This window comes from Pipistrellus hanaki, assembly GCF_964339955.1.
Source record: "Pipistrellus hanaki genome assembly, chromosome: 20".
NCBI lineage: Eukaryota > Metazoa > Chordata > Mammalia > Chiroptera > Vespertilionidae > Pipistrellus > Pipistrellus hanaki.
In genome coordinates this window covers 12,861,971-12,876,748 of record NC_140522.1, presented here as the reverse complement: position 1 = coordinate 12,876,748, position 14,778 = coordinate 12,861,971, and the positions used below count along the sequence as shown (strand labels likewise).

Sequence of the window (14,778 nt, the reverse complement as noted above, 5' to 3'; positions counted from 1 at the left end):
AAGTCCAAATTCATAGATACAGAGAACAGATTGGTTGCCACAGATAGGAGATGGGAAATGGGCCAAATAGGTCAAAGGCAGAAACTTCCAGTTACAAAATTAGGTACTAGTCATAGGGATGGGACACAAAGTATACGGGCTATAGTTAATACAGTATTGTATGTTTAAAGGTTGCTAAGAGATTTTAAAAGGTCTCATAATAAGAAAAAATATTTGTTACTGTGGTGACAAATGTTAACCACTTATTATGGCAATGATTTTGCAATATATACAAATATCAATCATTATATTGTACACCTGAAAGTAATATAATTATTTGTCATTATATCTCAATTTTTAAAAAGCTTAAAATAAACACCATCAGAACATCAAAAGAATACAGCACAACCAACTGAAATTTATGTCAAAAATGCAAAAATTATAAACAAACACACAAAACAAAATGCAAGGAGAGTCCAGTATTAAGAAACTGTTAATATAACTTGCCATTGTTTATAAATCAAAACAATAAAACTCTTACAATCACCTTCACTGATGCTAAAGACATTGACAAAATTCAATATGCATTAAAATAATTCTCAATAGAACAGAAATAGAGGAAACCACTGAAAAAATACAGTAGGCTAAAAGTTAAATGATACACCTAAAGTAATGCTTGGAGGAAAATCTACAGGGTAAATGCCTATATTAGCAAAGAAGAAAGATCTCAAATATACAACCTACCTTTCCACAAAGAAACTAGAAAAGAACAAATAATACCCAAAGCAAACAGAAGAAAAAAATGATCAAGATTAGAACAGAAATAAATGAAATAAAAAATAGAAAAAAATGTTGATGAAACCAAAAGTTCTTTGAAAAGATCAACAAAATTGACAAGCCTTATCCTGGCTAGGTAGCTCAGCTGGTTAGAGCATTCTCCTACACCGAGGTTGAGCGTTTGATCCCCAGCCAGGGCACATACAAGATGCAACCAATGAATGCATCAATAAGTGGAACAACAAATCCATGTTTCTCTCTCTCAAATCAATAACATAATGACTGACAGCCCCGGCCAGTGTGGCCTGGTTGGTTGGAGCATTGTCCCATGCACCAAAGGGTCAAAGGTTCCATTCCCAGTCAGGTATGCACTGATGTTTCCCTTTCTCTCTTTCTCTCTCTGTTTCTCTCCCTCCCTCTTTCCCATTCTCTCTTGAAATCAATGAAAGCATATCCTCAGGTGAGAATTAAAGAAAAAATTGACAAACCTTTACCTAGACTGACCAAGAAAATAAAAACAACAGATACTTTAACCTATACAACACATTTCTCTCCATTCCAATACAAAGGTCAGTATTCAATGTTTAAATATTAAAAGCATTGTCATTAAAGTGAGAAATATGTCAAAGATGTTAACTGTCACCATTTTTTAACTTTGTTTTGATGGAATTAGCCAATTAGATAAGAAAACTGTAAAGAGAAGACAAAACTACCATTATTTGTAGATAATCTGACTAACCCAAAAAACTCAAGAAAATCAACTGTAACTGTTAAAACTAATAAGATAATTGCCAAAACCGGTTTGGCTCAGTGGATAGAGCGTTAGCCTGTGGACTGAAAGGTCCTGGGTTTGATTCCGGTCAAGGGTATGTAACTTGGTTGCAGGCACATCCCCAGTAGGGGGTGTGCAAGAGGCAGCTGATTGATGATTCTCATCGATGTTTCTAATTCTATATCCCTTTCTCTTCCTCTCTATAAAAAATCAATAAAATATATTTTAAAATAATAAGATAATTTAATAATGTGGATGAATACAAGTTGATATAAAAATAACTTTAAAAAGTCACTATCTTTTTCTGACAATAATTTATAGTAAATTGGTTATTATTTATGCTTAACAACTCCCAACATAGAGAGAGAGATAGAAACAAGGGATCTTTAATATAGTTTTACTATATCCAACAAGCCATTTAAAAATCTGGGTCAGCCGAAACCGGTTTTGCTCAGTGGATAGAGCGTTAGCCTGTGGACTGAAAGATCCCAGGTTCGATTCCAGTCAAGGGCATGTACCTTGGTTGTGGGGACATCCCCAGTAGGGGGTGTGCAAGAGGCAGCTGATTGATGACTCTTTCTCATCGATGTTTCTAACTCTCTCTCTCTCCCTTCCTCTCTGTAAGAAGTCAATAAAAATATATTTTTTTTAAAAATCGAGGTCAGTAACTCAAAGAAAAGAAAAAAACAGAAATTGGAGAGAATTCTAATTAGTTTGTAAGAATTTTGTATATATTAAGAATATTAGCCTTTGGGCTGTTTATATTGGCTGTACTTTGCTTCAGAGTTTGTAGGATTACTTTTTTCTAGTTTTTTCACTTTGTTTCTGTATTTTTCACCATGCAAGATTAAATAAAACTTTTGAGAGTCAAATATAACTATCTTTCCTTTTTATGATTTACTGAGTTCAATGAGGATTATCAACAACAATAAACACACACACACACACACACACACAGAATATAAGAACTTAGAGGAGAATAAGGGGACAAGTCCTGTCACGTAAATAACTTGGAAGAACTGGGCATGTTAGGGCTAGAAACGACAACTTGGAGCCTCCTGCTCGGAGGCACGAAGGACTCCTCAGGCAGCCCGGGAAGGAACAGCGTGTCTGCGGAGGGAGGCAGTGGCTGAGCTGAGCAGGATGGCTTTATAGTCGCAAAGACTGAATGCTTGGAAAGTTTCCTAAGGAACAGCTACAGGAAAAACAGAAGTTTTAAAACAACCCACATTTAGAGAGTTGTTACTCAAATTATCCTAATAACACACCTCTCCTAAAGTTAATACAAGGAAAAGTTATTTAACACATCTTATATTCATTCAACCTTGTATCTAACACCTACTAGGTCAAACTATGCACATTTTGTATTGTTTCAGTTTTTTAAAATATATTTTATTGATTTTGTATAGAGAGGAAGGGAGAGAGATAGAGAGCCAGAAACATCGATGAGAAAGAGTCATCGATCAGCTGCCTCTTGCACACCCCCCACTGGGGATATGCCCGCAACCAAGGTACATGCCCTTGACCGGAATCGAACCCGGGACCCTTCAGTCCCCAAGCCGACGCTCTATCCATTGAGCCAAACCGGTCCCGGCTGTTTCAGTTTTTTAAACTGAATTTTAAATGCTTATGTACATTTGTTATTGCCATTAAACATTTTTCAAAATACCTTCTTGTTCACTTCACAGAACATAAACATTTTCACTATGTGAGATTATCATACAGGCCTGGAAGACGGTTTGTGTGTTTGGTAGGGCGTGTTGCTGTTCGCTCCTTTAATTCCTTTGACACCCAATCCCTGGTGAGAAAAATCACCTCTACTCTGACCCACCACTGGAGTCTTTAACACTTCGGGGGGAAATGAGCCCTGGCCCGTGCTGTTCGTTCAGGGGTTCGATTCCCAGTCACGGGCACCTGACTGGGTGGCAGGTTTGATACCCACCCAGCAGGGGCTCGTGCAGGAGGCCACCGATTAATAAGTCTCTCTCACATTGATGTCCCTCCTCTCTCTCTCTCTCTCTCTCTCTCTCTCTCTCTCCCTCCCTCCCTCCCTCCCTCCCTCCCTTTCTCCTTCCCTCCCTCCTCTCATTTTCCCTCCCTCCATCCCTCCTCTCATTTTCCTTCTCTCCATCCCTTCCACTCTATCTAAAATCAGTGGCAAAATATCCTTGATGAGGATTAAGGATTAACAAAACAAACAAACAAAATGCCAGGAAAGTAGAAATTTGAGAGGGGGGGAAATCATATTATTCTATTTTTTTTAAATGTATTTTTATTGATTTCAGAGAGGAAGGGAGAGGGAGAGAGAGATAGAAACATAAATGATGAGAGAGAATCATTGATTGGCTGCCTCCTGCATGCCCCCTATTGGGGATCAAGCCCACAACTGGACATGTGCTCCTGACTGGAATCCATCCTGGGACCCTTCAGTCCATAGACTGACACTCTATCCACTGAGACAAACCTGATTGGGCCACATTATTCTTTTTTTTCTTTTTTTTTTTTTTAATATATTTTATTGATTTTTTACAAAGAGGAAGGGAGAGGGATAGAGAGTTAGAAACATGATGAGAGAGAATCATTGATCAGCTGCCTCTTGCACAGCCCCTACTGGGGATGTACCCGCAACCAAGGTACATGCCCTTGACCGGAATCGAACCTGAGACCTTTCAGTCCGCAGGCCGATGCTCTATCCACTGAGCCAAACCAGTTCGGCTCCACCATGACTTTTTAAAAGATGCCAGCCCTTGCCAGTCTGGCTCAGTGGATAAAGCATCGGCCTGTGGACTGAAAGGTCCCAGGTTTGATTCCAGTCAAGGGCACATGCCCAGGTTGTGGGCTGGCTCCTCAGTGGGGAGGGAAGGGGGCCTGGAGGAGGCAGCTGATCAATGATTTTCTCTCATTATTGATGTTTCTATCTCTCCCTCTATCTTCCTCTCTGAAACCAATAATATTTAAAAAATAATAATTTTAAAAATACAAATAAAAAATGCCAAAAGTGAAAAGGAGATTATTTCATAAAATATATGTTCCTCTTTTGGATAAAGGAAGTCTTCAACATGCTTCCCTCAGTGATTCTCTCTCATCTCCATGCCAAATTCCAAACTGATTCCATATTGCCAAAACCATTTGCTTAATGTTCACTATCTCCATTCTTATAAGAAAGTGTGTATTTGGCCGAAACCGGTTTGGCTCAGTGAATAGAGCATCGGTCTGTGGACTGAAAGGTCCCAGGTTCGATTCCGGTCAAGGGCATGTATATTGGTTGCAGGCACATCCTCAGTAGGGGGTGTGCAGGAGGCAGCTGATTGATGATTCTCTCTCATCATGTTTCTAACTCTCTATCCCTCTCCCTTCCTCTCTGTAAAAAATCAATAAAAATATATATATTTTTTTAAAAGTGTGTATTTGTAAGACTGAGGACTGGCTTTCTAGTCTGGTTTCAAAATAATGGTATTTTCTAGGTAACTACAATAGAAAAGAACTTGTTACTCAAAATGTAACTATAAATATAAACTTATTGCTCTAAGCAATTGCTCACTTCCCATCACATGAAACAAAATGTCAGCACACTCATACCTGTGGCACCATGGCAACCCGCTGGTTTCTTTTGGGTGATCTTGTATTTATTTGTCTGTCATCTTCATCAGAGAAGAATCGACTTCGTTTTGAATTTCTGAAAGGCTATGATATAAATTATTTTATTTCATGAAAAGAATGAACACATCCCATTTTTTCCAAAATATAATTCTATATTGGAAAGTACAGATAACTCTAGATTAGGGGTGTCGAACTCAATCAGAGAAGGGGCCAAAATCTAAAATCCAGCCTAAATCGCGGGCCGAATGGTTTACTGAACAGTCATAAACTGACAATGTCATAAACTGACAGCGGAGTGCAGTGATGACAGCACGGTGCGGGCCACATTGCAAGGCCTGGTGGGCTGGATTTGGCCCGCGGGCCTTGTGTTTGACACATGTGCTCTAGATTATCAGCAAGCAGTACAGAAGGATAAAGTATAGGTAATACAAAGTACAAATGATCTCAGATTTAGAAAATAGGAAGATACATATTTATGCAAAATGTTTACAAATAAAACACCTAACTGATGATGAAACTAGAACCAAATCTCATTAGCACACTAGCAGCTCTGAGTGAAGACCGGAAGGTAAATTCTGGAAATTCCAGTTCTTATTCTGCTGGTGTCTGGGTTAACGCCGGCCAGGTGTATCACTCACGTCTGCTGCACAGGCTGGGCTAGGCAGTCACAAAGCCGCTCTAGAGGGTAAACCTAAATGTATATAATAGACTAGATCTGAGGTCAAAAATTGTTAACTGAATTTCCATCTATAGATAAAAATATGAGATACCTATAACAGATACCTGATAAATGCCTGTAGAACTAAAAAAATAACCTTAAGTGCCAGAAATACATCATATACTTCAGGGTGTATAATATGAAAATTTTTACAGTCTATTCTAGGTTCAGAGGTCTCATTAAAAGAACAGAAATAATGTCCCATAGTACCTGCATCCTTTTTCAAATCCTTCTTCCACTATTCAAGACAGCTTCATGCCTATTTAGAAGGGAGGGAGGTACAGAGAGCTAGCACATATGGGCAGCTCCCAATCGGGTCAAGGTTAGAGGTTAGGATCTCAAAATTAAATCCACTGAGAGTCTCAAGACTCCATAGCCCTGACCGGAAGCCCTTCTCCCCTGCTTCCTCCCAAGAGGAGGAGAATGATGGTGACAGAACTGACGGGAGTGTACAAAGTCCTGCACATCCACTGCGGTCACCTGTCCAGGTGTGACCACTACTGTGCATCCCAGCTCCAGGCTTGTTTCAGGACTGACCCCTAAAGCCACCTCCTGGGCAGGAGAGGAGCAAAGGTCCCCCAAATCATGAGTCACCCCTAAAAGCAATTACCCTTGACCTACAGAAGACGTTAATGTTTTACCATGTATTTATATATCTTTGTGTAGGGACCAGAGCCATGCAAATTTTACTAATAAAAGCACGAGTTTGGGTTGTTGGAGTTTTTTTGTTTTTATTTATTTAAAAAAAGACTACAATTACTTAACAAACGCTTAATAATGACCAGATTATCACAGACTATAAATTATTCACTTATATATGATCATATACTGCTCAATGGCACTTAAAGACTCAAATGCTTGCCCTGGAGGGGTAGTTCAGTTGGTTAGGGCACATACAAGAAGCAACTAATGAATGCATAAATTAGTAGAACAACAAATTGATGTTTCTCTCTTTCTCAAATCAATAAATTAAAAAAAAAAACAAAAAAAAACACACACCTCAAATGCTTAGAGGTGGGGGAAAACCTTGGAAAAGTTTTACTGTGCTATAAGAACTTGCACATGACAATAATACAAACAATTTAGCTATCATATTCTAAAAATTCCTTACCATTTCCACAGCAGAGCCTGAATTCCTGCCTTTCCAAACAGGTGTTTTTTGTAAAGAACTGAACTTTTCATTCCATGTGTTAGATAAGCTTCCCTCTGTAATAAATAATTATTACTAATAAAATTTAAGTTTAAGTCAAAGGATTTCATTCTTTGAACATTGCCTTTTTAAAAGCAATATAACTGAAATATTTACCAAGATGAAAAAAAATACACTGACCATAACTTCAGTTTATTACAAATGAAAGGTCTCGTCTGTGTTTTTGTTGTTGTTGTTTGTCAAACTCTAAGTAACTTGCAAGGCAATGCATCTTGAAAATATTAAATTTTCTTATTAAAATATGTGTGGCTTCTTTCTTCTTGGTTTTTAGTGATTCCTCTATTCTAATTTTCCAAGAACTAACTCATAAATACAATCTAATCGAAAGCAGGCAAAGGAAGAAACTTATTCCAACCTTGAATTTAGGCATATTTCTAAGTGTTTTCTACTTCAATATATGAACCCTTGATATTCGAAATTGGAAATGTGTGCTGCTTCTGTTCTCCTTAATTCTAAGAAGTGTCTTGAGTTGTATGCGACCAGAGATTCAATCAAGTGGCTGACTAGACACATTATGAAAAGAAGGTTGAGTTTAATTTTATAAAAAGGCTATCTTTATACAGAGAGAAACACAGAACCGTGGATGGATATACCAAATGCAGTTAGCTTCATTTCCTTCTAGCTGCTCATCAGCATTTTCTAAGTTTTTCCTATAAGAAACTTTATCGTGTGTGTGTGTGTGTGTGTGTATGGATACATGTATTTTTAAAAGAAAAGTGATTTTAATATTGAGGAAGAATATGAAATATGCCAAAACTGGTTTGGCTCAATGAATAGAGCATCGGCCTGCGGACTGAAAGGTCCCGGGTTCCATTCCGGTCAAGGGCATGTACCTTGGTTACAGGCACATCCCAGTATGGGGTGTGCAAGAGGCAGCTGATCGATGATTCTCTCTCATCGATGTTTCTAACTCTCTATCCCTCTCTCTTCCTCTCTGTAAAAAATCAATAAAATATATTTTTTTAAAAAGATATGTTTAAAAAAAAAAGAATATGAAATACTTTTATCAAGTACTAAGTATTTCATAATAATGAAATACTTTTTTAATAAGTACAAAAGAAGGATGGGGTTGATCTTGGTAGGCAAATAAATTAGGGTAACTCTGGAAGATCAGTGTTCTGAAGCCAGATTTAATGTGGTAAATCACCAATTCAAAGCACAACATAGTAGTTTTAAAAATTAAAAGTACTGATGAACTTTAGAATATCTAGCTTAGTTACAAATGTACTTACCTAGTAGAATCTTGCTCAAAAGGTAAAATTTAAAAATAAGCTATATTAAGAGGGTTGTCTAATGTACTACTTACAGAAAGAAATAGCAAGACCAAGGAACATTATCTTTTTTTCTCAGAAAAGGAAATTATTTATTGTCTTTTTATTTTTAAGAGATTTGCATTATTACTTAAAGGCAAGATTCTTAAAAATAAGCTATTATGCGAAAATACAGCTTAGCATAATTGTTTAATGAATGTTTAAAAAATAAATGTTTTAAATCTAATAATAAAGTTCTTTAGTCAATAATTCTAGGGAGAAAAAATTCTTAGTAATTTCTAACATCCAACGACCAATTTGTAACGGCACATGAATGTAAACTGTCATCAGTGAAAACCAGTATTGAAAAGCTATAATGAATCATAACTCAGAATAGAGAAACACTAATCCACATTCATTCAATGAATTAAGTCTCTAGCCTTATGCCTTACCTACAGAATCATGGTGGGACCCTTACCTTTTAAACTGACAAGGGCTTTTGCTGAAGAGCCTGCAATTAAAACAAATCACTATTATTTCATAATCAAAGTGAGAGAAAAAGAACTTGATTTAGTTTTAGTGAGGTTGAGTTTGAAGTGATGATGGGTGTGCAATTAGAAATAACGAGTAGACAAGTCAAGCTACAGACCTGACCTCAGAAGGTAAGGAGAACTGGAGAGAGACATCTGGGAGGATTACTGTGAGAGTGGAGACCTTTCCCAGGGGAAATGTAGAAAGAGGGAACGAGGACGACTTAAGGACAGACACATGCTGCATCTTCACCTAGAAGTGTGCTGGTGTTGGAGAAGGAAGAGAAGGGAGCCACATTCACTGAGGCAAAGATCAGAGGGCAGCACAGCGGAAACCGGAAGGACCCGGCACTGTGGCAGCAGGCAGCGGCCCTTGGACGTGCAGAAGGCGGGGATGTCCACGCTTCCAGATCCAGGCTGCAGAAGGGGCTCAGGAAAGGCAGGGGGACCAGCATGGAGTTGGAGGGTTCACGTTAGTGCGTATTAGAACACAGAGAATCTGAGAGATGAGAAAGGTCGCTAGGGGATTCTGGTGCGGTAACCACAGGCTCTCTGAGTAGCATGAGCTGCTGGTGTGAATCAGGATAGGATCTTATGGAAAAGGGAGAGCACTAAGCTGAAAGTCTGTGAACTGCATATGTGAGCTGCAAAGAGTCTAAGCCTTCTGAAAAATAATAAAGGGTGATCTCTGTCTCTGATGTGTGGCAGCAAACAAACCAACAAACTCAGGCAGGCACAGAGAAGAGACTGATGGCTGCAGGGAGGGGGAAACAGGTTATAAGACAAATGCATCCTGGGATGTGATGTGCAGCGTGGTGACACAGTGAACAATACCATGTTCTATAGCTGAAAGAGGCTAGAACAGATCTTAAAAGTTCTCATCACAAGGAAGAAACTTGTAACAATGGGTAGAAATGGGTGTTAGCAAGACTTACTGTGGTAATAATTTTTGCTCCATATATCCTCCTATATAATAAAGAGGTAATATGCAAATTGACCCTCACACCCTCACAAGATGGCTATCTACGACCAGGCCAGCAGGGGGTTAGTGAGGGATGACCAAACAACTGAACAAAAGGCTGCATGGGGCGACCAGGCCGGCAGGGAGGGCCGTGAGGGGCAATTAGGCCTGCGGGGGGAGAGGAGGGACAGTTGCGGGCGACCAGGCTGGCAGGGAGGACAGTTGGGGGCAATTAGGCTGGCAGAGGGGGGCAGTTGGGGGCAACCAGCCCAGGGAGGGGGGAGCTAGGGGTAACAAGGCCAGCAGAAGGGGGTAGTTAGGGGTGACCAATCGGACAGGTGAGCAATTAGAAACCAGTGGTCCAGGATTGTGAGAGCCAGTTTAGGCCCGATCCCCAAGATCGAGCCTAAACCGGCAGTCGGACATCCCCCAAGGGGTCCCAGTTTGGAGAGGGTGCAGGCTGAGGGGATTCCCATCCACCCCATCCCACCCCCACCCCCCCGTGCATGAATTTTGTGCACCGGGCCTCTAGTATATCTATAATAATAAGAGCATAATATACTAATTCCACTGGAAGTCCTTCTGGAAGAAGTTGCCATGGCAGAGCTGAGGCCAAGACGGAGGCCAAAGCAGAGGCAGCCACTACAGCAGCAACGGGGCCAAGCCCCATGCACAAAATTTGTGCACAGGGGGGTATGGGGAAGGGAGTGTCCCTCAGCCCAACCTGCACCCTCTCCAATCTGGGTTCCCTCGAGGGATGTCCGACTGCCCATTTAGGCCCGATCACAGCAGAATTGGGCCTAAACGGGCAGTCGGACATCCCTCTCACAATCCAGGACTGCTGGCTCCCAACTGCACACCTGCCTGCCTTCCTGACTGCTCCTAATCGCTTCTGCCTGCCAGCCTGATCACCCCCTAACCATTCCCTGCCAACCTGATTGATGCCTAACTGCTCCCCTGACAGCCTATTTGCCCCGAATAGCCCTCCCCTGCAAGCCTGATCATCCCTAACTACCCTCCCCTGCAGGCCTGGTCCCCCCCAACTGCCCTCCCCTGCTGGCCATCTTATGGTGGCCATCCTGTGTCCACATGGGGGCAGTCATCTTTGACCACATGGGGGCAGCCATCTTGTGTGTTGGAATAACAGTCAACTTGCATATCATTCTTTTATTAGATAGAATAAAGGCCTGGTGCATGGGTGGGGGCCAGCTGGTTTGCCCTGAAGGGTATCCCAGATCAAGGTGGGGATTCTCTTGGGGCATGAGATGGCCTGTGGTGTTTTGCAGGCTGGCCACGCCCCCCAGCGACCAAGTGGAGGCCCTGGTATCTGGGATTTATTTATCTTCTATAATTGAAATTTTGTAGCCTTGAGTGGAGCCAAGTCTCCTGCTCTCTCCATGGCTGCAGACATTTTTGTTGGGATTTATTTATCTTCTATCATTGAAACTTTGTAGCACTGAGTGGAGACTTGGGCAGGCAAGGGCAGGCAGAAAGCTTGGCTTCCTCCATTGTCGGGGAAACCCAAGCCTCCCTCCTGCTCTCCATGGCTGCAGCCATCTTGGTTGGGTTTATTTGCATATTTGCTCCTGATTGGCTGGTGGGTATGACTTGTGAGTATAGTGGAGGTTACTCTTTTATTAGATAAGGGGTGTCTGTGTGTGTATGTGTGTGTGTGTAAGTCATTATGTTGTACACCTAAAACCAATGTTATGTCAATTATATCTCAATTTTATTTATTTATTTCTTAAAATATATTTTATTGATTTTTTTACAGAGAGGAAGAGAGGGATAGTTAGAATCATCAATGAGAAAGAATCATTGATAAACTACCTCTTGCACACCCCCCACCAGGATGTGCCCACAACCAAGGTACATGCCCTTGACTGGAATCGAACCTGGGACCTTTCAGTCCGCAGGCCGACGCTCTATCCACTGAGCCAAACCAGTTTCAGCTATATCTCAATTTTAAAAAGAAAAATTTTTTTAAATATATTTTATTGATATTTTACAGAGAGGAAGAGAGAGGGATAGTTAGAAACATCGATCAGCTGACTCTTGCACACCCCCTACTGGGGATGTGCCAGCAACCAAGGTACATGCCCTTGACCAGAATCGAACCTGGGACCTTTCAATCCGCAGGCCGATGCTCTATCCACTGAGCCAAACTGGTTTTGGCCTAAAAAGAAATTAACAGAGGGAAAAACACCCTTTCTATGCTCCAAACCAGAAGTTATTCATAGAATTATACACTGACTGGCCAGATTATTATGATCTCTGAATGCATAATACTCTGGCCATTCAGTGTATATCCTATATAATAAAAGGCTAATATGCAAAATGTCCCCTCAACCAGGAGTTCGACCAGCAGGCATGCTGGCCAACCATCCATGTCCCCTCCCCTTGGCTGGCTGGACCCACCCATGAACGAATTCATGCACCAGGCCTCTAAAACACACACACACACACACACACACACACACACACACACACTGAGTGACCAGATTATTTAAGTGTTCAGAGAGCATCTGGCCACTCAGTGTAGATGAATAAATCATCTTCTGTTTAGAACACCTATTATTTTTTTTACTAGTCAAATTATCCATCATTCCTAGTTTTCAACTTTATTTCATAACCAGCTACTTTCTCATCTCAGTTACTGTGGCATCCATTTAAATTTGTAAGACTACAACCTAAGTCAGACAGGAGTGAAGTCATTTGAAATGTGGTCAGTGATCTGCATTGAGAAAAGACAATTTTTTAAATGGCATGTTCAAAATGCGTGTAAACATCTTTAAGAAGCCACTACACATACAAACACTGATAAATAAAAGATAAACTCAGGGGATAAAGAAAGAACATGAACTTCAACATCAAAGCCACTGCTGCTTTCACTCCACCCTCTCGCCCAGACGTGGAGAAGGGTTAACAGGACAGCCTCCCAGCTTCTGTGGCAGTGAAGTTTAATGGCCACAGGCAGTGAAGCTGCGGGAGAAGTTGGGAGAATTGCTGTCAAGTCTTGCTAAGAAACCTCACACAACACAACAGAAACAGTGGTGGTGGGCAGGACACACCCCCTCAGCGTGGCTACCATGGGAAATGCGGTTCATTGGAGAAAAGGAGTGGTCCTGACTCATTTGGGAGTCTGTATAGACTGCCAACTGCATCCGTCCCTGCTATAGGAACATGGGACAGGACAGCATGCAAAACAGCTGGAGTCCCAGCTCTCACAGGATTTACCTTCTAGTGAGGGGAGACACACACACACCACCTGGACAGAATGCAGGACGCGACATGAACAGGGAATGCGGAGTGGCTGGGGAGGGAAGACTATTTTCCTACAAAATGCTCACGATTAGCTTCTCTAAAGTGCTATGTGAGCAGAGATCTGAAGGAGAGGTGTGAACAGCAAGGACAGCCATTCTTGCTCCATGAAGGCTGGAGCTTTGTCTCGGGGTTCTGACCTATCTCCTTTCACCTTTTAGCTTTTCTGAGAGAAAGCGTTGCAGAATAGCTGAGACTAGCTGTATTTCAATCTTGGCTCTTCCACATTCTTGCTATGTTACCTTAAGCAAGTCACTTAACCTCTCTTTGCAGCTTAACGTGAGTTAATACATGGAAAAGTGCTTAGAGAACAACGCACGTAGTACGTGGCTAATTCTTATATCACGCTGTTAGTATGACTTTTGTCAATTAAAAAAACCCACAACTATTAGGTTAAGAACATAGATTTTGCCAAAACAGGTTTGGCTCAGTGGATAGAGCATCATGATGCCTGCGACTGAAAGGTCCCAGGTTCAATTCCAGTCAAGGGCATGTACCTAAGTTGCAGGCACATCCCTGGTAGGGGGTGTGCAACAGGCAGCTAATCAATGATTCTTTCTCATTGATGTTCCTAACTCTCTATCCCTCTCTCTTCCTCTCTGTAAAAAAAAAAATCAATATATATATAAAAAAGGAAAGAACATAGATTTTACAGGCATGTGAATTTAAGTTAGAATCCTGCTCTAACTAGATATGTTCATTCATTCATTCAACAAATACTCGCTGAGTGACAGCACTATTCTAAGCGCTGGGTTCCAGGAAGGAAAAGCAACGCCTCTGCTCTCGAGAGCGTGCACACACAGAAGGCAAGCACACAGTGGGAGGAGACACACAGTAGGCCAGCACACAGGATGATAATCACACTTGGGCAGTTGTTATAAAGGAAACCAAGGAGGTGAGCTGAGTGAAGATGTGACTTTACACAGGGCAGTCAGGGAAGGTTCTCGGAGGAGGGAAATCTGAAAGGGACCAATCATACAAGAGCAGGAAGTCAAACCAGAGTCTGGTAGAACAGTAGGTAAAAATAAAATAAAACTGAAGTACAAAGTGTAGCATATTCAGGGAGGGAGGGAGGCCACCAAGCTAGAGGAGTAGCTAGCAAGGGGCATGGTATGAAAACAAGTCAGAGAAGCCAGCCAGGTGCTAGGCATGGGAATGGGATGAAGAAACACAGTAATGGTACCTTCTCTAGTGCAACTTCTAACCAGAGTTAAGCACCACACTGACAGATGGAAAGCCGCCACTGTGACAGCCCCTCTCGGCAGTGACACAGCGGTGTGAAAAGATTCGGTAAGAGGATGTTGTCTTTGTCAGGGAGGAGAGGAAAGGCGCCTGAAGATGAGAAAGAAGGGACCTAAAGGATAAGCAGTGAACCAGAAGGGACAGGAGGAGAGCATTCCGAGTGGAGGGAAGAGCAGGGAGCAGGCCCTGCCTGGTGAGTGTCGAGTGAAGAAGAGGAGAACAGAGGACCAGTGCCATCCGGTAAAGCCGGGGGCGGGTCAGGGAGGCGGTGTAGGCGGCTGGGTGGCACACACCTATTCCGCCACTCTCATGTGTGCAGGCTGAGGTGGGATGGCAGGGGGGGGGTCTGAAGATCATGAGGCTGAAGTCATTAGCGCAAGGAATAGATGCTGACGGCGAGGACTGGGGTGTGGTGAGA

General features: G+C 41.7%; 1 protein-coding gene across 6 annotated transcripts in view; it reads right to left on the bottom strand.

The window, feature by feature from the left end:
• The window catches only part of LIN9 (lin-9 DREAM MuvB core complex component), a 52,568-nt gene that overhangs the window by 35,607 nt on the left and 2,183 nt on the right, over window positions 1-14,778 (bottom strand). For 3 of the 6 annotated variants that reach the window (XM_084868892.1, XM_084868893.1, XM_084868898.1), the window contains 3 exons: window positions 8,785-8,817; window positions 6,958-7,052; window positions 5,108-5,212 (listed from right to left, as the gene is read on the bottom strand). In XM_084868892.1, the coding sequence (XP_084725018.1) occupies window positions 5,108-5,212; window positions 6,958-7,052; window positions 8,785-8,817 (233 nt within the window). Of the gene's footprint in view, window positions 1-5,107; window positions 5,213-6,056; window positions 6,106-6,957; window positions 7,053-8,784; window positions 8,818-14,778 lie in introns of all 6 variants that reach the window. The other 3 variants (XM_084868896.1, XM_084868897.1, XM_084868894.1) reach the window with 2 other exon arrangements.